General features: G+C 40.3%; 2 protein-coding genes across 3 annotated transcripts; one reads left to right on the forward strand and one right to left on the reverse strand.

Moving 5' to 3' along the window:
- Positions 1-531: 531 nt before the first annotated feature.
- LOC126376134 (phenoloxidase subunit 1) lies at positions 532-26,213 on the reverse strand. Of its 2 annotated transcripts, XM_050023307.1 has the most exons (15): positions 26,112-26,213; positions 24,127-24,242; positions 23,250-23,442; positions 22,317-22,419; positions 21,762-21,882; positions 21,117-21,322; positions 20,338-20,466; positions 19,814-19,937; positions 19,230-19,394; positions 18,705-18,833; positions 17,684-17,862; positions 16,479-16,624; positions 6,787-7,022; positions 5,616-5,827; positions 532-553 (listed from the first exon to the last, which is right to left on the reverse strand). In XM_050023307.1, the coding sequence occupies exons 2-15, from the start codon at positions 24,232-24,234 to the stop codon at positions 547-549; spliced, it is 2,058 nt and encodes a 685-aa protein (XP_049879264.1). In that variant the 5' UTR covers positions 24,235-24,242; positions 26,112-26,213; the 3' UTR covers positions 532-546. The 2 variants fall into 2 exon arrangements, with proteins under 2 accessions (XP_049879264.1, XP_049879265.1); XM_050023308.1 differs by lacking the exon at positions 532-553 and having other exon boundaries at positions 3,394-5,827.
- On the forward strand, positions 9,848-14,886 carry LOC126376142 (uncharacterized). Its single transcript, XM_050023332.1, has 5 exons — positions 9,848-9,967; positions 10,058-10,310; positions 10,914-11,042; positions 11,735-11,873; positions 14,383-14,886. The coding sequence occupies exons 1-4, from the start codon at positions 9,893-9,895 to the stop codon at positions 11,785-11,787; spliced, it is 510 nt and encodes a 169-aa protein (XP_049879289.1). The 5' UTR covers positions 9,848-9,892; the 3' UTR covers positions 11,788-11,873; positions 14,383-14,886.
- Positions 26,214-26,273: the final 60 nt, after the last annotated feature.

The raw sequence follows: 26,273 nt of genomic DNA on the forward strand, positions 1-26,273 counted from the left end.
ACTCAAAGTCTCCATAATTACGATTGTCATAACCACGGTATTCCAATTTGCGATCTAAATCTTTATAATCATCATCTTTACGATCCCTTCTATCGTCTGAATCTTTATAATCATCATTTTTACGATCCCTATTATCATCAGAATCTTTATATTCTTCGTTTTTACCGTCTCTTCTATCATCATTTCTGTTACGTCTCTCGTCGTACTGTCTGCCTCTTGGCCTATAGCTAGGTTCTTCGTAACCAATGCGGTAATATTCTTCCCCTCGTTTCTCTTCACCTTCGTTTCCATCATAACCTCGGTACCCGATGATGTTTCCCCTCTCGTCGTAGCCCCTGCCCCTATAACCATCAAGACCTCTTGAGCCGTAACCTTGACCTTGGCCGTCCTTCCATCCGTAGTCCCCGGAGCGGTCGTTCTTCCCACTATGGAGGTATGCCCCGGATCCATCTAACCCCAGGAGTCCCTTGCCGAGATCCAGTAAGACAGATGGTTGTAGGGCGGAGTCTTCAGCGCCGTCGCTGGCGCACGTCGCCGCAAAGAATACTATGAGCTGCGAAGGGAAGTTTAATAGAGACTTTAAATAAATAAATAATAAATAAATAAATTGTGTAATGCTGAAAAAAGATCGATTTGGATGACTTGTCCCGCGATGATAAAAAATTCAAATCAAAAGTATTAATAATAGGTACCTATATCAAAATATCGTCGCCTAATGGTGAAAACACCGTAAGCGTCCTTTTAAAAAATCATACTGATGTGATTTTCTTCAACAAAACCACGATTTCTTTCAATTAATTTCAATTCAGGTAAAAATGAAAACCAAAGTTTTCTGTCTGAATTGACACTAGTTTGTCTATTGCGAGGTTATGCTAACAAAATCTAATCGGAATCTAATGACGTCGTTTTCAGTATAAGGCGACATTATAAGCAATATATGTACTTACTAAGTATTTTGTTTTTACAGTCGCAATTCGGTAGGTAAGGTATTATTTAAAAAAACATGTCCTAAAGTAGACTGAATGACGTTTATGCATTTGCCTTTGCTTAGTTTGTATTAAAATTTTAATATTGACGTTTTGTTAGGGTAATTTTCTCAAAGTGTGTTCGGTTCCTAAGTGTACTCATTCATTCCAATAAGATAGAAATAAATACGATTTTGTAACTTATTCATTACTTTTAAATTAAGTTTCAATAGTTTAAGCTTGAAATAAATATGATGAGGGTTAGTGATGGTCATTATTATCGGAGTTATTTAATTATGTTTTTAAGTTTGTTAACCGCACACTCTTAGAACACTTTACCCTAGTGATGAACACAGATTATATTAAATTATATTTATTATAAACGGCATTTGGCAATGACAGTATGGATAAAAAGACTACCTTTAGAGGACACATGGAGGTCAAATATATGCAAGATATTTATTAAATAAAACACCATCCGACTGATTTAAGAGCTAAAACTAGTGAAACAAGACTAATTAAGACGAAATCTGAATTGGTTTTAGAATTAGCGTACTTATTTTTTTTCTTACAGACTGAATTATCACTCACCAAAACGCGTTTCATGATTAAGCCAACCCGTAGAGACTCTTCTATGTTAACTAACAGAATAAATGGATAATCCCAAAGCCAAACCTCCAATAATAATCGTGGTTTATTAACATTTATTATTATTAATTGGTTCTCGTGCGGATCGCAACCCAGATTGCTCATACGTCGATCAATATTCAACAATTTGGCTCATTTCAGGTTATTAACTAGTAATTATTGCTCAGCATCGCTCATTTGCTCTAAATACGATAAATCTACTCATGCGCATGAGTTCATGGAAATATGAATTATCAATATTGTTCACAGTATAGTCCATCAAAGTAAAAGAATCATCAAGAGTACTTTAAACCGGCGATAATGAATGAAGATCATGATGTGGAGAAAAAGAAAGTTGAATCGGAATTCTTATATTTCCTCTGTGCAATAAAGTGTTATTGATATCTGCCTACCTCAATGTGGTCATGAGCATGATCTTATCTGTACGCGTAGTTCCATTCGGAACAATTCAAAATCATATGACATTACCTATGTAAGTTTTTCATTTACAATGGAATTACTTTTATTTTGAGGAGGGTTGGGGGGTTAAAATACCTCATCGAAGCAATTCATCTAAAAATGCAATATTGCAATTTGACATTTGCTGGCATTACGTACTTTTATAATTATGATATCATTCCATCCGCAATATGTTATAACTATTTAGATATACAGGGTGTTAGTAACATCGTAACGAATACTCAGGGGGATGATTCAGACCATGATTCTGAGTTAATATCAAGTGGAATTTTTCGTCGCAAAATTCATGTTTTTTTTTTAAATTATTTTCAATTCTATACTTTTGCGAAGGAAAATTCCACTTGATATTAACTCAGAATAATCAGCTGAATCATCCCCCTGAGTATTCGTTACGATGTCACTTACACCCCATACAAGTACATACGGTAGCCATACAAGTAGGTATGGGTGTTAGTGACACCGTAACGAATACTGAGGGGGATGGTTCAGACCATGATTCTGAGTTGATATCAAGTGGAATTTTCAGTCTGAATTTTCCTGAAAATTTTTGTGTTTTTTTAAATTATTTTCAATTCCATACTTTTGCGACGGAAAATTCCACTTGATATTAACTCAGAATAATCAGCTGAATCATCCCCCTGAGTATTCGTTACGATGTCACTTACACCCCATACAAGTACATACGGTAGCCATACAAGTAGGTATGGGTGTTAGAGACACCGTAACGAATACTGAGGGGGATGGTTCAGACCATGATTCTGAGTTGATATCAAGTGGAATTTTCAGTCTGAATTTTCCTGAAAATTTTTGTGTTTTTTTAAATTATTTTCAATTCCATACTTTTGCGACGGAAAATTCCACTTGATATCATCTCAGAATCATGGCCTCAATCACCCCTCAAAGTTTTTGTTACGATGTCACTAACACCCTGTATATTAAATGAGGAGCTCGGTGGCGCAGCGGTTAACGCGCTCGGTCTGCGATTGTTGAAGTAAAGCAACTTTCGCAAAGGCCGGTCATAGGATGGGTGACCACAAAAAAAGTTTTCATTTCGAGCTCCTCCGTGCTTCGGAAGGCACGTTAAGCCGTTGGTCCCGGCTGCATTAGCAGTCGTTAATAACCATCAATCCGCACTGGGCCCACGTGGTGGTTTAAGACCCGATCTCCCTATCCATCCATAGGAAAGGCCCGTGCCCCAGCAGTGGGGACGTTAATGGGCTGGTGATGATGATGATGATTATATATTAAATATTTTTAACTTGCAGATATCAGTATCATTTCAAAAGTATCTCAGAAATACAGGTGATATTAAAACAAGATATTGGTGAAAGGCAAATATATTCAGTCTCTTGAATTACAAGTTATTTACAATTTGTACATATTTACAGAGTTACGCTATGAATAAGACCCGCTTACACTACTTACAACTAAACTAGAATGTAACATAACTACCTCTATAACTACCATGCAAGTAAGTACATAATATATCTTTGAAGACAATACACAGATACTACGAGTGCTAAATAACTAAAATAATATAAAAAACTAAACATAAACTATGTCGGAATCCTTTTAACAAAGCCAATGTTGTCACCAGTATCAACGATTTTTTTCTTTTATTAAAAATAAGTCTGATTTTGACCACTCACCTGAGGGGGTTAAAAAGGTCGCATCGAAACAATTCATCTAAAAAAGCAATATTGCAATTTCACATTTTCGCATATAAAAGTAAGTGCGCAATGCAAGCAAATGTCAAATATTGCTTTTACAGGTGAATTGCAGTGCTTCGATGCGGCCTTTTTTAACCCCTCAGGTGGTAAATGACCATGTGGCTTATGTTGGTATACGCTTAGCTAGTAAATAAAGTTTAGAAGAAAAAAGAAAAGTAGAGAAAAAAATAACGAATATTAAAAGTGCAATTTATCAAATAACTTTATTCAAATGCAAATTTGAGAGATAATGGTTATTGTCATTTTTGCTATTATATGAATTTATTATGATATTATTGGAAACGATCATTAAGCGACTTCGAGGGAAAATACCTTTAAAGTTAAAAACATTTTCCTAACCACGTTACCAAACTGTTATTTCCACTTCATAAAACTTCCAAATGTTTGAACATATCTCATACAATATCCTTGAACAAATCCTTTTAAAAGAAAGTTTCCAATAATAAATAGCGAATAAAAATGAATAAGTAGTTAATTATGTAATGTAGACCTGGGTGGTCTAAAAAATCTCATTGAAGAAATTAATCGTTAAAAGCAATATTGCTACGAGTATTTGACATTTGTTGACGAATTTTCTTTTATATGCGCAAATGTCAAATTGCAATATTGCTTTGTTAGATAAATAATTGTTCCAATATGGCCTTTTAAACAATCTGTTATACCTCGTAAGGTCTAGATTTACAATAGTACAATAATGGGGTTTGGATTTTTAAATGTACATTCGGCCTAACAACATTTAATCAATAAACCATTTAGTGACAAAAGTAAGCGGCTAAACTCTTCCTATGATAATGATCAAAAAATAAATCAATAATTAACACTTTCACGGACACAAACCATGAGTCATTGACCTTTCACTCATAATGGTATGGCACTTGGTCCTGGGACATTACTTGTGGACTTTCTGGGCTTCGAAGTGTTAAGAATATGGAAGTATGTTCTAGTAAATAAATGGATTTGATTTGAAAAAAGAACTGGCCTATTCCGTCCTTACGAGTATTTGGGCGCACAAGCAGTACACTTGGAGTAATAGTAAGGTTTTCTGATGAGACGGTCTATGTCTTCAGGACTGTAGTGATCCTTGCAGCCACACTCCCACACGCCCCCCACCGTCGCAGGGGGGGCAGTGGTCTCATCTACTTGTTTATGGTCTGTCTGTACCTCGCCATTTGATGGGCTACGGCAAAAATTACTTTGTGATCCCCAGTTTGGTGAGGACATTACAGGCTGATAACCCGATTGTCCATGTCGATGATGTGCTTCGAAAGGAACATACGTCACGTTGGTCACGGTTACTACTAACTGATGTAAGCACGTAGTTGTTACGTGGCCGTTGGCGGCTCTGACCCGAACACCAGGGTTGCTGAGGTTGGTAATTTACCTCACAACTTAGACGATAAAAGAAAATGAAGGTTGCTTGCTACTGGTTGATGATGTGATGAGGAAGGGAGTGATGGTTACGTTGACATAAGTAAACTACTCTTCAGGGCATTTGAGATATTACTTATATGGAAAATCGCATGTGATAACACCAATACCATGCAGTAGTGACATTATTAAAGTCAGAAAAAGATTTTCGGAAAAACAGTTCATAATCAAAATAGAATAATATAATATGTTGTTGAACGTGATAATGTTGTCGAAGATAGAACACACTTAACTAGCAAACGTCTCTAAAATATTTTGGACCAACAGATTGTGGCAGGACCACTACTACATAATACTTCTAAAGATTATTACTAAGTATTAAAGATTGTCTGAGATTTTCCTCGTCTAAGCCCTTACTTATCACCAATCCCTTACACCGACCTACCGCTGTCCCCGCTGGCGTGTGGCGTCGGTGAACCTGATGGAGCAGTCTCTCACCGCCATGTTGGGCGTGAGGAAGTCGGTCAGGCTGTTGACGCCGTCGCGCCCGCGCCGGTCGAACGGGTACCCCATGGCCTTGCGGTCTGGGTAGCGGCGGTCGCGGATGCCGCAGTACGAAGCTGCATCGTTGCAGGAACCCACCAGGTCTTGTTCAATCTGAAGAGAAGGAATTGGCCATAAATACTACAATTATCTCGAGGAGCTCGGTGGCGCAACGGTAAACGCGCTCGGTCTGCGTTGTTGAAGTTAAGCAACTTTCGCAAAGGCCGGTCATAGGATGGGTGACCACAAAAAAAAGTTTTCATCTCGAGCTCCTCCGTGCTTCGGTACGCACGTGAAGCCGTTGGTCCCGGCTGCATTAGCAGTCGTTAATAACCATCAATCCGCACTGAGCCCGCGTGGTGGTTTAAGGCCCGATCTCCCTATCCATCCATAGGGAAGGCCCGTGCCCCAGCAGTGGGCACGTTAATGGGCTGATGGTGTGATGATGTGATGTGACTACAATTATCACTATCTTTGGGGTCACTGTGGTTCACTGGTTCGCTCTTCAAACGGGGAGCGCCAGTTCGAATCTTGGTACCGGACTTGCACCAATGCTTTATTAACTTGTCTTAAGTACAGTTTTCACTAACATAGTTGGCTCGGCTATTATAGACGGCGATACGGCTCACCACCTATCACGTTGGTCTAATATAAAGCTCAGTGAGGTGAGGACTTAGTTCACCTTGTGATGGATGTACCTCCGACTACTCCATTGGGATATAGACACCACTATATCACTGTAAGCTAACGAGATGCTATACACTGTTGTTACTACACTTACTAAAGAGACATTAAATGCTTACTGAAGAGTCCAAATTATTGTGTTAACGCAGCCTAATGGGTCACCAGAACCTCGTTCGTTAGTCGGCAAAACACACCACGATCTGGCGAGGTCGGTTTGACTCCTAATTTACATACATAAACTCACGCCTGTAATCCCTAATGAGGTGGACAGAGCCACAAGTCAAAGACAACTTGCAGTCACTGTTGATACGAAGTCTTAAAACGGATATGACCAAGCTCAACTCCTGAGTTGCTTACGGCTAATGAGTTAAACTAGTCCAAAGACTTACCATGTCTTCGTTCCAGTTGGACACCATGACGAAGAGGACCACAGGGTACCCCTGCTGGGTGCCCTTGGGTATGAGCAGGTGGTGCGGCCAGCCGCAGCCGCAGAAGTCGAACTCGGCCGCCTCGTTGGAGCCAGGGTCGCCGGGGCGGTCTGACTGGTTGCGGAAGGTGCGCTCGTACGGGATGGTGACCGAGGAGTCCAGGCTGCGGCGACGGATCTTGTTGTTGCCCGGGCTTACTGAGGGGGGGGGTTTATAGTAGCATTAGTAACCGGCCTCTGTGATCCAGTGGTTGAGCGTTGGACTCACGATCCGGAGGCCCCGGGTTCGAATCCCGGAGGGGACATAATTATCACAAAAAATCACTTTGTGATCCCTAGTTTGGTTAGGACATTACATGCTGATCACCTGATTGTCCGAAAGTAAGATGATCCGTGCTTCGGAAGGCACGTTAAGCCGTTGGTCCCGGTTACTACTTACTGATGTAAGTAAGTAGTCGTTACATGAGCCATGTCAGGAACCTTTGGCGGCTCCATAGTAATCCTGTCACCATGGTTGATGAGGCTGGTATTCCACCTCACAACCCACACGATAAGAAGAAGCATTAGCTAAATGGTAGCTAGATAGTCCTGTTCGGAGAACGCTTGACTTACATCGCATGGTCACGGGTTCAAATCCCGAAGCTCTAAACTACTGAAATCGACTTTATGGGTTTAAATTCATGTTTGGATCAACAATTGAGATCACGAGGTTTCCAGGATTAGTGTCCGGTTAATGACAATAGGCTCGCCCCTTATTACGTAGGACTTAAACATAGCTAGCGAGAAATGGATGTAATACATTGTTTTACATTGTTTTTGTTGTTTTGTGTTGTTGTTATGTGCTTTAACAGCCTCCATGGTCTAGTGGTTAGAGCGTTAGGCTCACGATCTGGAGGTCCGGGTTCGATTCCCGATGGGGACATGGTCGAAATCATTTTGTGAGACTGTCCTTTGTTTGGTAAGGACTTTTCAGGCTTGAATCACCTGATTGTCCGAAAAAGTAAGATGATTCCGTGCTTCGGAGGGCACGTTAAGCCGTTGGTCCCGGCTATTAGCCGTAAAAACACCTCCACCAACCCGCAGTGGAGCAGCGTGGTGGAGTATGCTCCATACCCCCCTCCGGTTGATTGAGAGGAGGCCTGTGCCCAGCAGTGGGACGTATATAGGCAGTTTATGATGTGCTTTAATTACTGCATGTAATGTATATACTATGCACCTCTGGCTACCCCTTCCTGAATAAAGGCGTGTTGCTATGTTATACGATATGCCCCCAAGCAACCTGTACTGGGCTGGTTTTCCCTTCGAATTGGAAGGTCAAACAGGCAGTCGCTTCTGTAGAAAACCGGACCTGTCAAATCTTCAGGTTAGGTAAGCGGACCCTGTGAAAGCGGGATAACGCTAGAGAGATGATGATGAGATAAGAAGTGCCCAAGCAGCAGACTGCAAGAAAGTCTAACAGGTTTCGCAGATAACAGAAATTGAATGAAGGTCTGGCTCTGAGGCGGTTCTGACTCTGAGTGAGCAGGGTTTTGACTCCCGTAGTCTTACCCAACATGGCTACTTCTCTACACTCGTGTGAGTCGTGATATCATAACATAAACACATGACTTTATCCCAATATACAGGGTGTTAGTGACATCGTAACGAAAACTTTGAGGGATGATTCAGGCCATAATTCTGAGTTGATATCAAGTGGAATTTTCCGTCGCAAAAGTATGGAACGGAAAATAATTTAATTAAGCTCTAAAATTTTCATGACTTCTCCGACAGGAAATTCCACTTGATATCGACTCAGAATCATGGTCTGAACCATTCCCTTCAGTATTCGTTACAGTGTCACTAACACCCATACCTACTTGTATGGCTACTGTATGTACTTGTATGGGGTGTAAGTGACATCGTAACGAATACTGAGAGGGATGATTCAGCTGATTATTCTGAGTTAATATCAAGTGGAATTTTCCATCGCAAAAGTATAGAATTGAAAATAATTTAAAAAAACTAAAAAAATAACATGAATTTTGCGACGGAAAATTCCACTTGATATTAACTCAGAATCATGGTCTGAATCATCCCTCTGAGTATTCGTTACGATGTCACTAACACCCTGTATAATATCAATTTGGTTGCAGGTATTTTAATTAAATTCTGGAGTGTCTAGATTGGTCAAACCACATTCAGTATAAAAGGGATTCTAGTTACTAAAGTTATTTAATATTAAATATGTATTTACTTTTGTTTATGACCAAGTCAACCATAAATATTTTTATATTATAATAGTTTTTTGGATTGTCTATGGTTAGTTAAGAAAAACTCAATGTTATAAAATGGTGTAAGATTTTTCGTGCCATAAAATAAATATATCGTGATTCTATAAATCGCCTGTTTTTTATGTTGCCCTCATCAAGCTACCGGAAGGACTTTAAAATATATATGTAGGGCACATAAAAATGGTCCTTCGATCCGTAAAATTGTAAAAGTGAAAAGTGCGCCGGTGGATAAATAACTTCGCTGTGACTGTTCGTGTGTATCTATAATACACCTTTAAAAACGACGTCGCGGCCAGATTACACCGTGCGTGAAGGCTTTGAGAAGCCATTTGTAGAAGAAAGCCACGACGAGGATTCGAACGTGAAAGAAATTGCTGTCAAGTGTTCGCGTAATATTCGACCGCGGCATTTCATACTCTTCATACAGCGTCCGCCATTTTGCGACGCATCGAGTGCATTTCTTCGTAAGAAAAGGAAAAAGAAGACAGAGAACGTCGTGACGTAATTCCTGTCATTTTTTTAATTTATATTTTTTTTCCTGCCGGAGTTAGCAGAATTTACTGCAGTTGCAGTCATTACCGGTTTTTTGGTACGTGTATCGGAACGTTTTCAAGGTGGGTCACAGACAACGGACAGGTGTTCGACCAATCCCGTTGTTTCCGAAGATTCCCGACGATTGCCGACGAGACACGAAGCGCCTACGCCGCGGCCATATTGTCGCGCTGTTTCATTTCCACTATTTCTACTTGTGAAGGACGCGTGCGCCGCCATTATCATTTTCGTATAACTATAATTTTTATGGTAAAAGTTAAAGTATTAGTAATAAAAATAACTGCAAATTGTTGTAAAAAGGTTCCTGCATACGACGACACTGTACGTAAGACTTGTTGCATTAAGTATTTACCTGCAATTCATAACGTGGAAATTATTTTTTTACGTACTTGCATTTGTCCTTTTGTATAGGTTTTTACATACAAGATGACGCTGCCGGACGATTCCGACAAGCTTAAAAGGCTTATAAGTGAGCGCGGGTACGTGAAGTCATGTCTTACACGTATAGAACGTTTCTGTGCGTCGGGTTTAGAAACCGCATCACTAGAATTGCTCCAGGAAAAACGTACACGACTCGTCGAGATACTCAAGGAGTACGAGAAATACAACAAGGAAATTCTATTCCTTAATCCAGATGACAAGGAAAACCCGGAAGAGTATGAAAGTAAGTACTATAATTCTATTGCTTCGATCGATCTTGCAATAAAGTCGCGTAAACATTGCGCTACAGATCCGCCCAAACCGAATAATTTCGATTTTAAAAAATTACCGCAAATAAATATTAAAACATTTGATGGAAAAAATGTAGTGGACTATATCCCTTTCATCAACATGTTTAAGGCGGTTATACATGCGGATTCCAATTTAAGTTTATGTCAGAAGTTATATTATTTGACCACATTTTTAGCAGGGGAAGCACTTGATTTAATTAAAAACTTGCCACTGACTGACCAAAACTATTTGTCAGCATTAGATCTTCTAGATAAAAGATATAATAACGTGCCAATGATAGTGAACCATCACATTAATACCTTGCTCGACTTACCTGCCTTCAATAAATGCACAGCACAGAATATAAGGTCTCTTATATCCAATGTTAACCTTCATATTGCGGCATTAAAGAACTTAAACTTGCCTGTTGACCAGTGGGACGCTCTGCTTGTTAATATCTTGTCCAGGAAAATTGATGCCTATTCTAACAGGGGTTTTCATTTAGAAAGGGATGAAAAGGAAGTGCCTTCTCTAAAGGAGTTTCTTGAATTTCTAGAAAAGCGAGCGCTTGCCATGGAGAATACCAGCGGTGAGAAAATGTACTCATCCGCAGCTGACTCAGCAGGCACTTCTAAAGGTGGTAAGCCTGGCAAGTCTGCCAGCTTTGTAGCAGCCTCGACTTCATGTAAGTACTGTCAGAAATCACATAAGTTATATGAGTGTGCCTTATTTAAACTCTCTTCTGACAAAGACAAGAGTGAATTGATAAAGAAGAACAACCTGTGTGTGCTTTGCCTTAATTCACATCGTGGGAAATGTACACTGCGCATAAAATGCTCTGCATGCCAGGGCAGGCATAACACGCTTCTGCACATGGTGCAAACTAAACTGACCGAGGCCAGCAATGCTGCTGCTACAACGCCTACTAACACCGATAACAGTGCTGTGGTGATGTCGAGCACCTCCCAAGCGAGAGGCGTGGTGCTGCCTACTGCAGTAGTACGTCTAATCGACAAAAATGGGAAATTTATTCATGCACGAGCTTTATTAGATACAGGCAGTCAAGTGTCTTTTGTCTCTGAAAAGTTAGCCAGTAAAATTGACTGTAATATATCCCCAACTAACCAGATTATTACTGGGGTCATTCAAGGCACTAACATCATGCATAAAAAAGCAGATATTTCTGTTTATTCGTCTATAAACGATTTTAAATTAAATGTGTCATGCCTTGTAACAAAAAACATTACTTGTGAATTGCCACAACAGAGTTTTGACATAAAGGGATTCAATATACCATCTCATGCCCGCCTTGCCGACAAAAGCTTCAATAAAACTGGGGAGATATTGTTGCTTCTAGGAGCCGACGTATTTTTCCAGGTTCTCCAACGCGAGTCGCTGCCGCTAACACCAACGGGGCCCTTCCTGGTTAACACGAGCTTCGGTTATGTTGTCGCAGGCAGCCTGCCTGTGTCTGCAGGCCAGGTATCCTCGTCAAACTTTTGTGTAACAGTTCAAGGTAACATTTATAATAACCTTAAATTACAAAATGATCTGCTAGATGATCATAACATTTGTGATAAGTTTAATAACTGCAAATTGCAAAATGATCAGTCAGATAATCTTAATATTTGTATTAATAATAATTGTAATTTACAAAATGATCATTTAGATGATCTCAATAACACCATCCCAAAATTCTGGGAATGTGAACAAGTGCCTAATAATTTTAAAGAAGGTACAACTGAACAGCAATTAGCTGAGGAATGTTTTCAGCACTCTGTGCAACTTATTGATAAAAAGTTTTATGTGGCACTTCCATTAAAACTTGAATTAGAATATATTGAATTAGGTGACTCATTTTCGCGTGCACTGCAGAGATTTTACAATCTGGAAAAACGGTTTTCTAGGGATGAGAACTTGCATCAGCAGTACAATAAATTCATGAATGAATATATTCAACAGGGACATGCAAAACTTTATGATATTTCAAACTACGATTCTAAAGCTGGAAATGTGTATTATTTACCCCACCATCCTGTTATAAACCCTAATAGTAAAACTACACCTGTTCGAGCTGTCTTTGACGCAAGCATGCTTACTAACAAAAATATTTGCTTAAATGATATCATGTTGAACGGGCCCGTAGTACAAAATGATCTTTTTGACATTTTAACACTGTTTAGGACTTTCAAATTCGTTTTACTTTGTGACATTAAAGCTATGTACCGTGGAATAATGTTGGATAATAAGTATTGCTGCTTGCAAAATATTCTCTGGCGCGAATCACCTCATGATCCCTTGCAGTGTTTGCAACTGCAAACTGTAACTTACGGGTTAAAAAGCTCTGCCTTTCTGGCTACTCGTTGTCTAATCGAGTTAGCTGATAGATATAAGGATCAATATCCTTTAGCTTCATTTGTTCTCAAATATTTAAGCTATGTTGATGACATACAGTGTGGATCTAATGATCTCTCTGAGCTTCTTGAGATGAAAAGGCAACTTGTAGAGCTTTTAGGATTAGCTAGCTTTTCTTTGCACAAGTGGTGCTCTAATAATAGTAATCTTATTGATGATATACCTGTTGAACTTCACCAGTTAAATAATAAAAATTTTGATAAAACAAACTCTTATGTAAAAACTTTAGGTTTGACTTATAATGTTGACTCTGATACTCTCAATATGCAATGCCCTGTAGTTCAGAGCCAAAAAACCTACACAAAACGGCAAATGTTAAGTTTTGTCAGTAAATTTTTCGATCCATTGGGTCTAGTAGGGCCTATCTTAGTGCAGGCTAAATATTTGATGCAACAAGTCTGGTCGGAAAACTTAAAATGGGATGATGTATTACCTGATAATTTAAATAAAAAATTTATTGACTTTACAAAAGGTTTAATGCGCATGTCTTGTATTTCTGTGCCTAGGAATATTAACTTACAATCTTGTGTAAAAATGGAACTTGTCGGTTATGCAGATGCCTCGAATATTGCTCATGGATGCTGTCTATATTTAAGAGTAATTGGCTTTGATGGTAATGTGATTGTTAATCTTTTATGTTCAAAGTCTCGTATTAACCCTAAAGACAAGAATTTAACCGTTCCTAGACTTGAGCTCAACAGTGCTTTGCTATTAGCCATGTTGACAAGAAAAGTATATGATACTTTATCATTAAAATATAATAATATTAATACACATTTGTATTTAGATTCCAAAATAGTTTTGTCTTGGATTGAAATTGAACCTGTGAAACTCACTGTTTATGTTGCTAACAGGGTAGATAAGATTAAACAATTATCAAGTAATTTTCAGTGGCACTATGTAAGCACAACTGAAAACCCAGCTGATTGTCTATCACGTGGTGTTGAGCCAGACCAGCTGAAGGAACATCCATTGTGGTTTCATGGTCCACAGTACTTGCATAATGCTGACTATGTGCATTGCATATCACAAGTAAATACTTCAGAAAGCGAATTACCTGAAATAAAAAAGCCTTCAGCTTCTTGTAATGTTTGTCATAGAGATAATTCTTTTCATGATTTTCTCCATAAATATTCTAATTTGAATAAAACGACCCGTATTATGGCTTATACTAAGCGGTTCATATTTAATTGTAAAAAGACTAATGTCAATAAGAAACAAGGTCATTTATGCCCTGATGAGATGACTTTTGCTCTGCATGATTTAATAAAAATTGATCAAAGTAAACATTTTGAAAAAGAATTGAAGGATATTGAGTCTAAAGTTCATTTAAAATCTTCCTTAGGCAGTTTAAGTCCATTTATTGATGGTTATGGACTTCTTAGAGTGGGTGGTCGTTTACAAAACACAAATCTGTCATTTGAACAGAAACACCCCATTATTCTGGCTAAATCTTCAACTTTGACTAAATTAATAATTTACAATGAGCATATAAGGCTTAAGCATGCAGGTCAAAGGTTAACTCTCAGTAGTTTGTACGAGCGATATTGGCTGATCAATGCTAACAGAGAAATAAAGGCTGTGCTACACAAATGTGTAATATGTTTCAGACTTAAGGCCGAATCTTCCAGTCAACTCATGGGATCTCTACCGCTTGATCGTGTTAACGTTACTCGTCCATTCCAAATTGTAGGCACCGATTATGCCGGGCCTTTCAATGTAAAGCAAACTAGAATAAGAAATCCTGTCATAACAAAAGCCTATGTAGTGATTTTTATATGCTTTATTACAAAAGCTATTCACATTGAATTAGCGTCGGATATGACAACTAATACATTTTTGTCATGTTTTAAAAGATTTATAAGTCGTAGAAATAAGCCTACGAAAGTATATTGTGACAATGGAAGTTACTACAAAGGTGCAGATAATGTACTAAGGGAATTGTATAATCTACTGAATTCCACAGGACACCAAAACAAGGTATTAGAATATGGTACCTCTGAAAGGATTACATTCAATTTTATTCCTTCTTATAGCCCAGTATTTGGTGGTCTGTGGGAGGCAGGAGTTAAAAGCGTTAAATACCACATGAAACGTGTAATTGGAAATGCGGTACTCACAAATTGAAAGTATCTTAAATTCTCGCCCATTGACGCCCTTGTCAAGGGACTGTAATGACATGACTTACCTTACACCTGCACACTTCCTCACTGGTGCTCCGTTCACCTCATATCCAGAATTAAATTTAATGGATGTAAATGTAGGAAAGCTTAGCTTTTGGCGTCAGTGTACGCAAATGCAACAGACGTTTTGGCGTCAGTGGCATAAACAATATTTAGTTATGTTACAGAGCCGTCCTAAATGGCAAAATCAACAGCCAAACTTGCAGAAAGGTACTATGGTACTACTGAGGTCTGATTCTATATCACCGTTAAGTTGGCCTGTTGGACGAATTGTAAATGTCATACCGGGGAGGGATAACTTAGTTAGAGCTTTAGATGTAAAAACAGCTAAGGGTTTCATTGTTAGAACTAGTGTAATGAAAGTTTCGCCATTACCTATAGATTATAATTAAATTTATTGTTTAAGCATTGTATTTAAAAAATGTTTCTGGTACTATACCTATCTTGTGGCTGTGCCCAATAACCAATGACCAAGTCAACCATAAATATTTTTATATTATAATAGTTTTTTGGATTGTCTATGGTTAGTTAAGAAAAACTCAATGTTATAAAATGGTGTAAGATTTTTCGTGCCATAAAATAAATATATCGTGATTCTATAAATCGCCTGTTTTTTATGTTGCCCTCATCAAGCTACCGGAAGGACTTTAAAATATATATGTGGGGCACAACTTTGATCCTGGTATTCAAACTCTACGTTCTGTTCTTTGTGTAGTAACTCATTAGAACGTCTTATTAGCATTATTAACATATAATAGATTCAATTACAGCAGGTTATTAATTTTTTATAAGAAGAAAATCGAACAACAGGAAATTAAAGGGAAGAGCATCTTCATGACACGGGTGCCTGTGAAGATTACAAGAACTTCAATAAATATAAAAAAAATCTGTAATGTTCACACACTTACACACATCATCTACACATCTTCTACTAGTTATCCAGGTTTTGTTAGGTAGATTGTTGATTATTGTTTTCAGTAACACAGCTCGATTATTATAGACGGCGATACGGCTCACCACTTATCACATTAGTCTAACAAAAAGCTCGGTTAGGTGTGGATTTTTAGTACATCTTCACTGGTACATTGGTGCTAATTCCTGTAAATACCATCTAATTTTATTTTAACTTATATCTGTCATTTTCTTATCCGCCGAAAAGGAAAGGGACGGGTAATCGACAAGCATAAAATTTATGGAACACACGTCAATTTTAAGCACAAATCTAAACCAACCGTCTAAAAATTTTACGTCCGTCAATAACCCGACACAGTTAAATAGACAGCACGTCAAACGGATTGCATACCAGCGACGTACCTTTTGATTCGCCCGGGTTATTCCTTCATTTACTCATTCTTCCTAAAATTAAGAGCTGTGAATCATCCGTCCCTTTCCTTTCGACGGATATGAAAATGACGGATATAACTTAAAATAAAATTAGGCGGTGTCTGCAGGAATCGGGGCCAATGTGACTAACCCAATTAGGATATAGTCGTGAGCTTATGTTATGTGTTGTGTGTACTTACATCCCTGCTGGAACTTGTCAAGCTCGATCATGAGCTGTCGTTGTTCTTCGAAGCTGAGCGGGGAGCCGTTCTCGTCCTGCGTGGGCGCCATGAAGATGCGGAACATTCCCATCGTCGAGCTGCCTGTAGAGTTCGTCACTTCGATCCTGCGGGACAGCCAGTCAGTTATTTAATTTATTTTTTACTCATCACTACACATAGACATTATCGTACACGCGCATCTGTGTGTATGGCGCCTGACGCCCATACGATTGAAGACTAAAGTAAGACCGAGGAGAGGTGAGGTAAACCTAGTTCAACCGATGGTGGGGAGCGGAGAGTTGCCGTTCTAAACGTAGTATTATTCCTTATTCTATGCTTTAGGTTCGCGTTGAACAGAGTCTCCCACCTTTCCGCCTATGTATGCCTACCATTTCGAGGATACCGACGTGTCTGTATGCCGAAGTAAGGGTAGGCCCAGGTGTATAATATAATAGTATAATCATTATACACCCTTTCTACCAGTTACGATGAAGTCGGACCACATAATAGGGTGAATCTGTTGCCATTAACCAATACCACCTATAGAATCTGTCGCCTAAAAACAAGCGTACATAGCAAATACCGATTTACTCCAGTCTTGAAAACTCCAACATAATAATAAATATTGGAAAAATAGACTGCGACAAGAGTCCTCCACATATTATAACAACTTTGAAAAGTCACCACTGCCACCTATGTTTTACATCAGGAACTTTATGACTGAGCAGTTTCACGCAGCAGTGCTGTAAATGTTTTTCAGTATTCACTAGTTAGTTCTGTAATGAGCTACTAGAGACCACTGTTTTCAACAGTTTCTCAAAAAGCACAGCATGTTTTCGAATACTTTTGTCATTGAATGAATGAAGCCTGTAATGTTTAAAAAAATCAGTAAGCCAACATGCCTATAAAATAGAAAAGATTTGTTTAGATTTAGACACACATGTTATACGGAAAATTCGCGCATACACAATCTCAATTAAAATGCGGCGGATTGCGGCACGAATGAAACCTAGCTATTAGCTTATTTATTCGTAGCTATTAGCCCGTAACATCCCACTGCAGGGTCAAATACCCCTTTCTCCCCGACCGCGAAAGAGATGGCGCCTGACGAACTAATATGGAGGGCGATAGGTAACCTAATAAACGATTAAAGAATAAAGTCCACAAAAAACTTGCATACTTACACGTATTGGTACTCGTTGTGCTGGAGGTGAGTGAAGCGTGCCAGTACGGAGCCTCGCGGCGTGAAGTCCAGCCCACGGCCCAGGTCCACCGTGGACTGCTCCCACTGGGTGGAGAACGTGTTGGCACCTGCGGAGCCCTCCACGCTGATCGCTGACACGCGGATGCCGGAGAAGTCCAGCTGGGGGAGAAATTGCAGTTATGATACACACCGCCAATACGGTAGTTTCCAACTAGTCAAATCAGTTACTTTTTACTAAACGTCAAAACACAAAATTACTATGGAATTTGAATGAAAAAGCAACTTGTGACATCACAGAATAACGTGGCAAAATGTCGCACTTATTATTACATTTTTCTTTATTAAAATTCATAAATAAGTAGATAAGCTGAACAGAAAAAAAATGTTTTTGTCATCTTTAGATCTGCCTTTATTTCGTAATCAGAATTTCATAATTTATCTATGACCTAGGAAACTACCCAATTGAAGACATGATACTTTTCATAGCTTTTCATACACATGCGAATCGGCTCGGCCATAGAGTGGTTTCGCTTCTTCCACTCTAGACTTCATATATGCGCGCCGGTTTAGAGTACTCCTACCCACCTAACCTAGCCTTTCTTTAAAACATCCAGGATAATAAATAAATGTTATTAATTTCCACACACAACAAGTTATAAATCGTTGAGTATGAGTATTCAATTTAGATGGTGGCTACAGGTATAAAAGCAAAAGGTAACCCTGTCTCTCAAACTAGAAGACTGTATGTTGAGAGACAGCAGTGTTCAGTTTTTAAAGTAGCATTTTAGATTTAAGCTTATTTTTATATTTTAACTAACTTACTCCCTCAATGTTGGAGTGTCACAACATCTTGCTGAGCTAATGTCATTATTTCGTTCACTCCTCTATACTGTGTACCTACCTACTTATTTCTAAAATAAATGATTTTGTTTCTACTTTTTTTTTTCATTGTATTTACTGCTATAAAATGCCTTCCGGAGCAAAGAAGAGGAGCTACTCACCCTGTCAGCAGCGTATGGCGTGAGCTTCCTCTTATACTGGACGAAGATGTCGTCGACGTACGAGTGCCAGCGGTAGAACACAGGGTCTCGCATCGCCGTCGCCGAGTCGCCCATCACGCCGAATTGCTCCTGGAAAAACAAACGAATGGTTATGTTAATCATTTTTTGTAGATTTGCCGCATATGGGTTGCCATTGGCTTGGCTTATTCTTCATTCTATACAACTGGGCTAGTACATTTTTGTGTAAATAATACCAGCACTAAAAACTGCACGAATTTGAAACATAGGGTGGTATTAATAAACTAATCTCAACTGAGACTGCCGTCAAGATCATGCTCAAGTCCCTGTTTTTATATGAGAACCGTCACATTGACATGATCTTGAGAGCAGTCTCGAAGCTGAGATTAGTTTATTAATACCACTTTAAGATTCGCCATTGTTTTTGTTTCAAAGCGACTTCCCAGAAGTTACTGCGAATATTTAATCCTTGATGTTTTCTCTCGCCGTGTGTGTCTGCGGACTCACCAAGTGCCTGTGGTCGGGGTCGTGCGAGTACGCGATGAACACGTGGCCCATGTTGTGCAGGTCGCCGTAATACCCGCGGTTGGCGCTCACGATGGACGACTCCATCAAGTTGCCCAGCACGTCAATACCCGTCGCCTCGTCTAACGGGACAGTGCGGTTGTTGGGCTGGGAGAAACAAAAATACACATGAAAAAATTGTGTTTTAAGACGCATGATAAGCAACATCATCTCCCTAGCATTATCCCTATTTTCCATAGGGTCCGCTAACCTAACCTAAGCTTAGACAGGTCCGGCTTTTTACAGAAGCGACTGCCTGTCTGACTTTCCAACCCGTCAAGGGAAAACCAGCCCATTACAGGTTAGGCCACATACCTCCGAAAAATATTTCTTTAAAACAGATATTTTATGGTGCAACTAAAAATAATATTACGCGCTTAGCTATTAATTTCCACACTTTCAAATGTCTCAAGTAGATGTATAACTTACGAAAGACGCATTCTCGAAGAAGCAGTTTCGCTAAGTCTTCAACTGAGACACATCAATCTTGATTACGTCCACCTGTCTCAACTATTTGTATAACTTACGAGTACGATAGACCCGTTCTCGATGGCCTCAAGGAAGCGGTCTCTCCAGGTCTCGAGCTGAGACACGTCGATCTTGATCACGTCCACAGGGCGGTCAATGTCACGGATCTTGGTCTCGGCGAACCTGCAACATACAGACTAATCAATCAGACATCTAAGCGAGAAAGAGGCACTTTACCACACCCCAAACGCATATATTGGAGTAGTCAGAGTTACATCCATCGCAAGATGAACTAGTACCCACACCTCACCTAGGTCAACCCCAGACCCTAGACGTTCCAAGCGAAAATCTCATTTTTACAAAGACACTACACAGATGCAGTTTTTGCACACGCGAAATCTTATCCCTTGCGTGTGAGCAAGAGAAACATCCCACGTGTGCTACTCTTGCACTTAAGTAGGTACATAAATCGGGGGTGAGGTAATCTAGCTCGTATTTTAGCGATGCGGTAAGTAGTCCCATCTACAGGACAGACTGTATACGTAGGAAAAATATAAAGATAAAATAGAAATATGGTAGGTACCTGGGCGGCCAGGCGCGGCTGGCGACCTGCGAGTCGAGCTTGGGGAAGTATCCCTCGGAGATGGGCTTGCGGAAGTCGTTGTAGCGCGTCACGCGACCCAGGTTGTTGCACAGCCGCTCAGCATTGTATCTGCAATGAACAACAACATAACATTAGCTCTTTTTTTTGACGTGACTTATTGTATATTTGCCGCAGATGGCATTAACTACTTGGCCGGACAAATGGGGAGCGCTGAAGGCTCTCACCCGGTACAACGTTTAAAACAACAGGCCTGAGGGTGCCCAGTTGGGCGCGAACCTCGGCTCAGGGCGTCGTCTGAGAGGAAAAATATTTGAAAGAATTAATCGACCCTAGTGGGTCGATAGCGATAAGCGCTGAAAGCTCACGACTATCCCAAATTGGGAGTTGAGCTTTCTTTTTTTCATGATCAAAATAAACATAAATTTCTCGATCTTTACAGTACATGAGTGTCATTAAATGCAGTAAAAGGTGCGAAGCGAAACTAGTTCAGCGCGAAAACATATAGGCGCGTCCAATCTGCCGACCAGCGCACCATGATACTTCGAGCTCGTGCGCGTTCGATTCAGAATCGATGCTATGTCGAGGTCAACGCTTTAGGTTAGTCATAATATACTGGTAATCACTGATGTACTTGCTGATGTAAAAGATATAGGCAGAGCCACATGAAGTCAGAAGACAACTTCATTTGATGAGAAGTCCTAAGATGGATATGACGGATGGAAAGGTAAAACTTTTGACCCAAAATGGTCCACACTCACCTAGCGATGATCTGCTGGTGCATGTAGTAGAAGAGCTCTCCCCTGCGGTCTTTGTTGACGATGGCGCGGTCGGCCGCGTCGAAGGGGTACACCAGATGCCAGTGCCAGTGGTGCAAGTTGAGGCCAATGTCTTCGCGGAAGTACGCCACCCGCTGCTCCGGCTCTTGGCTGGACGCCGTGTAGTTTGAAGGGATTGTTATTGGCATCTGTGGGAGTGAGAATATTAATAGGTGTGTCAAAGTTTACACACATATACAAGATCATGCGTATTTCCCTTTAGGGTAGACAGAGACCACGGATTTCCACCAACTACAATCATGACACACCAGCTTTCTCTTCTTCCATCCCCATCAAAGACTTCATGCAAAGAATAGAAAGTATGTCATCAACCATGTCAAGGGTTAAATGGTATACCAATTTAGGGGTAACGGGATAAGTACGCCTGTACTTTAGTGCATAATATTACTAAATCCCACAAGAGATTCCGACTTCCGAGTGAGAAGATTGTATTTATTAGCCAGCTCTTTCGAACAGAGCGATTCAAAGGCCTGAGTAATTCAAGAGGCGTAACTCAAATAGACCTCCTGATCTGATGTATTCATGAGTTAACGTCGTGGTTTTAATAAAGTTAGTATGTAAACTTACCCTGCTGCCATCGGAGACAGTGGTGGCGACTTCGCGAGCCTTGCGGAACACCTTGGGGTCCATAAACTTGTCGGGGAAGGACTCCGCGAATGTCGGGACGGACAGACCCTTTGTGTCTGGCCTGGAAGCATAATAACATGACAATGAATTAATCGCTTATCGCCGATCTAGTGGTGGTGTGGAAGGTGGTTGGCCTTGAAAAATTGATTGGTTAGAATGACAGCTGTCGGAACAGTAGCTACATTTTGTTGATTATGTTTCTTTGGCACCATGTTGTAAGCAGCTTAAACGTTCAACAGTAATTTGTGGCTAGCTTAACGGGGTATTAGGAACATAATATAAGTCCTGTGTTCCTGTGGTACACTGGCTTGCTTTTCAAACGGAGATCGCCGTTTCGAACCGAACGATCATTTATCTTAAGTGCAATTTTCACTATAGGCGATAGGCTCACCACCTACTCGTATCACGTTGGTCTGTCAAAAAACTCGGTGAGGTATGGATACATCATCATCTTGCAATGGTTGTACCTCTGACTGCACCATTGGGACGTCATACCTGTGCAGGATGGCGACGGACAGGCAGTAGTTGAACAGGTATGGGTTGAGCCGCATCTGGCAGTAGGAGCACACGGACATCAGGTCGTCTACATCGCGCATACCTGGAAACAAGGGGATTAGGAGAATTAGACGTCTATAATTTATTATTACTTATGTATGACACCAGGGTTGATGAGGTCGGTCTCATGTTCACGACAGAAGATGTTACGCCATGTTATTAAGATTTCGTAAACTAAGTATAAATACTTTGTATCATGTGGGTAAACCCATAAGTCGTCAGTGCTTGCAGATACTCTTTATAGGTAGGAATGTTATTACATCAATGGTATCCATCCTAAAAGGTTGACTTTACGGTGGTGATACGGACACCGGGGGGTTTTAGTCGGTGCGAGTCCGATATAATCCTCTCACGGGCCCCGCGGTGGGAGGGTATGCATTTCCCCTCGAAAAGAAAAGCATCCCAGGAGGTAATAACCAGGTAATAGGTAAAGGATGTGGGTTCTGACTATTTTTAGCTCTGGCAAATGGGTTGGGCTAGCTCCAACGTCTCCACCATCACCAGTTTAGTGGAGCAGCCTCGTAGTTTATTAATCCTCTATGACTATTCTCTAAGCTTATGGTTCTTTGAGGTTGACTGTGCCTTACAGTGCGACGTATATTGGCCGTTTATAAAACACATGATAGTTATCGAACGTCTTAAACAGACGTATGAGGACTATGATGATAGACTTATAGTTGGCTCGGCCATTATAGTCGGCGATTCGGCTCACCACCGTTGGTTTGACAAAAAGCTTGATGAGGCGTGGGTACTTAGTTCATCTTGCGACCTCTCACCTCTGACTAGCCCAATGGGGATGTAGTCGTGAGCTTAAATTATGTGTTGTATTAATAGACTTATAGGCGTAAAGACAACTATCTATCTCTGTCTTACCCATGAAGATATCAATGAGTTTCCCAGCGATAGTGCGGTGTCGCGGCACGAACAGCGAGAACTGTTCGTTGTACGGCAGCTGCATGGGCAGGTCCAGGTTGGGCAGAGCGATGTTCCTGACGGGGATAGTGCGCCCGGCCTCGTTGCCAAACCGGTTGCCCAGGGTGCTTGACACCTTCTTGTACTTGTCCGGCTGAAATGTGTATAGAGTGCCTGATGAATTGTTTGGAGCAATAGTGTGGCTCGTAGGTCAAAGATAAATTATTGAAATTCTAATTAGGTACTTACTAAATAAAGACAGAACTAAAACTAACGAATATTATTTTCTTTCATTTATTTAACTTATTTTAACTATTTTAATCAACAAAAATGTAATAATAAGTCCGACATTTTATAACGTTTTTCAGTCAGAGTGTGTTTTTAATTCATACTCCGTAGTAATTTCGTGTTTTAATGACAATTCAAAATGTAACTATGTTACCTACTGAATATAGATATTTTTGAAATTGAATTTGAATTTTGACAATTAATAATAAGTAATTGATTTCTTGACTAGTTGGAATCTAGCATATTACCCGGTTACTAAAGGCATAGTGAAAAAAGTATCTAAATGACAGACAGACAACTCACGCTAGTGATTCTCACCAGGGCAACGTCGGAGCCTGCTCTGAGGTCGGCACCAACGTGCTCTCCGAAGCACACTTTAATTTTCGGTCAATCAAAATAGATGTTTCACACATTAGGCACTCTGACAAAGTTATTTTTTGACGTGTCTCCTTGGGGAATCGATCCAAGACTTCTAGATCGAGCGCTGTAACTACTAAACCATGGAGGGCCTGGTCGTTCTTCAGTAGTTATGGGAAGAGATAGCACTTACATAGTAATGTTCGGGGAGTTCGAAGACCGCCTTGTCGTCGCCCTTCTGCATGAAGCAGGGCTCCGTGGGGCGGTCGAAGAACAGCAGCAGGTTGTTCTTGTTGCTCATCTTGTTGGCTGGAACATGTAATAAACACAGGTTAGAGAATTCCGCAATCGGTTTACCCTATGTGTGTGTATGGATATCAAGTGGCAGTTGCCCTAACTGGCCCAGTGGTTAAGCGTTGGGCTCACGATCCGGAGGTCATCACAAAAATCACTTTGTGATCCCTAGTTAGGTTAGGACATTACAGGCTGATCACCTGATTGTCCGAAAGTAAGACGATCCGTGCTTCGAAAGGCACGTTGGTCCCGGTTCCTACTTACTGATGTAAATACGTAGTCGTTACAAAAGTCATGTCAGGGACTTTTGGCGACTCACTAGTAACCTTACACCAAGGTTGATGAAGTTGATAATCTATCACAACCCACACGATAGAAGAAGATAACTTCAGTATATACGGTTATTTATAAATGGCTATTACTTTATATTCGGCTTCTATTAATCATTATAATGCTGTAAGTTACCCGAAGAAGATAAAATGAAATATAATAAAAGTAATAGGACTAATGAACTCAAGGTAGTCTGCTGGAAATAGATTAATAGAGAAACAGTGTCTCACAGAGTGTCCTTATTACGTACTTTACGTCGGTAATTCGGCGGGTTTTATCTGGTTGTCACTGTCCTATATTTTTGGCCACATACATAGACACAGCACCGCATATTTAAATAAATTTTGGATGGGAAAATAGGTGGGAACCGGGGAAGGGGAAGAAGAAAGATAAACTGGCTGTATAATATAAAAAAATGGATTGAAAATAGGGACGCAGCCGCGCTCTCCAGACTGGCTTAGAATAGAAAAGACTTCGAGGTGGTGGTCACCGACGTCCGACAGGGCATGGCAGTTTTAGAAGAATAAACTCTCCTATATATTATATTATCAATGTGCAACCAAATGTGCAATAAAGAATTATTGATTGATTGAATAAGGGCGTATCCAAAACTTCTACTTAGTACAAAAACGAAAACACAGCCTCACGCCCGTAGTCCCTGTGGGGTAGACAGTGGTATCTAGTAGCATAACATAACATACATAAACAGCCTATATACGTCCCACTGCTGGGCACAAGCCTCCCCTCAATCAACCGGAGGGGGTATGGAGCATACTCCACCACGCTGCTCCAATGCGGGTTGGTGGAGGTGTTTTTACGGCTAATAGCCGGGACCAACGGCTTAACGTGCCTCTGAAGCACGGAATCATCTTACTTTTTCGGACAATCAGGTGATTCAAGCCTGAAAAGTCCTTACCAAACAGAGGACAGTCTCACAAAGTGATTTCGACAATGTCCCCATCGGGAATCGAACCCGGACCTCCAGATCGTGAGCCTAACGCTCTAACCACTAGACCACGGAGGCTGTTTCTAGTAGACCATGTTAAAATTGCTGGTGCAACATGGCGCATGGTATCTATACACGGTATCTGAGGGTGGTATTAATAAACTAATATCAGCTTCGAGACTGCCCTCAAGATCATGTCAATGTGACAGTTCTCCTATAAAAACAGAGACTTGAGCTGTCTCAGCTGAGATTCGTTTATTAAAGAACGTCTAGGGCCCTGTGCCAAGGTTTTTCTTGCAGCTTCTTTTCCCCGGCTATACAGGTTGTGAGAAGCTGCAGTAGTTTTAGGCGGATGAGACGTTCGTTATGTAAAAATTGACGATTCAAAGTGTAACTATGTTACCTACTGAATAAAGATATTTAACTTCTTTTTTATTTATGTATTTGAAAAAATATTCTCTATATATGGATAACTTGTTTCAGAATAATTCAAAAGGATCTGCACAGTAATGTTATTTGATGTTAGATAGTAACACATACAACACAGTCTGCCATCATTTGACACAGTTAGATACAAAAGTAATGAATAATTTAAAAACTTTACTCACCACAAGATTTTTCGAACTATTTATTTGAACTAACGGCTCACTTAGCCTAATAGGGCCCGGGAGGGTTGTTGAGGGTTGTGAGTGAAGCCGTGAGGACCACGGCTCGACTGTACAACACCAGTGGACTCCAGGGTTCTTATAGCTGGACATCACGCCGTGTGC

The sequence above is a fragment of the Pectinophora gossypiella genome, chromosome 20 (genome assembly GCF_024362695.1).
Source record: "Pectinophora gossypiella chromosome 20, ilPecGoss1.1, whole genome shotgun sequence".
Classification (NCBI taxonomy): domain Eukaryota; kingdom Metazoa; phylum Arthropoda; class Insecta; order Lepidoptera; family Gelechiidae; genus Pectinophora; species Pectinophora gossypiella.

Coding starts and splice junctions, on each gene's coding strand:
- LOC126376142 (XM_050023332.1), top strand. CDS start 9,893: ATGGTAAAAGTTAAAGTATTAGTAATAAAAATAACTGCAAATTGTTGT. Junction 9,968..10,057: donor TTCCTGCATACGACGACACT/GTACGTAAGACT, acceptor CCTTTTGTATAG/GTTTTTACATACAAGATGAC. Junction 10,311..10,913: donor AAACCCGGAAGAGTATGAAA/GTAAGTACTATA, acceptor TTGAATTTCTAG/AAAAGCGAGCGCTTGCCATG.
- LOC126376134 (XM_050023307.1), bottom strand. CDS start 24,234: ATGAGCAACAAGAACAACCTGCTGCTGTTCTTCGACCGCCCCACGGAG. Junction 21,883..22,316: donor TCCGTCGCCATCCTGCACAG/GTATGACGTCCC, acceptor TTATGCTTCCAG/GCCAGACACAAAGGGTCTGT. Junction 19,395..19,813: donor AGAACGGGTCTATCGTACTC/GTAAGTTATACA, acceptor TGTTTCTCCCAG/CCCAACAACCGCACTGTCCC.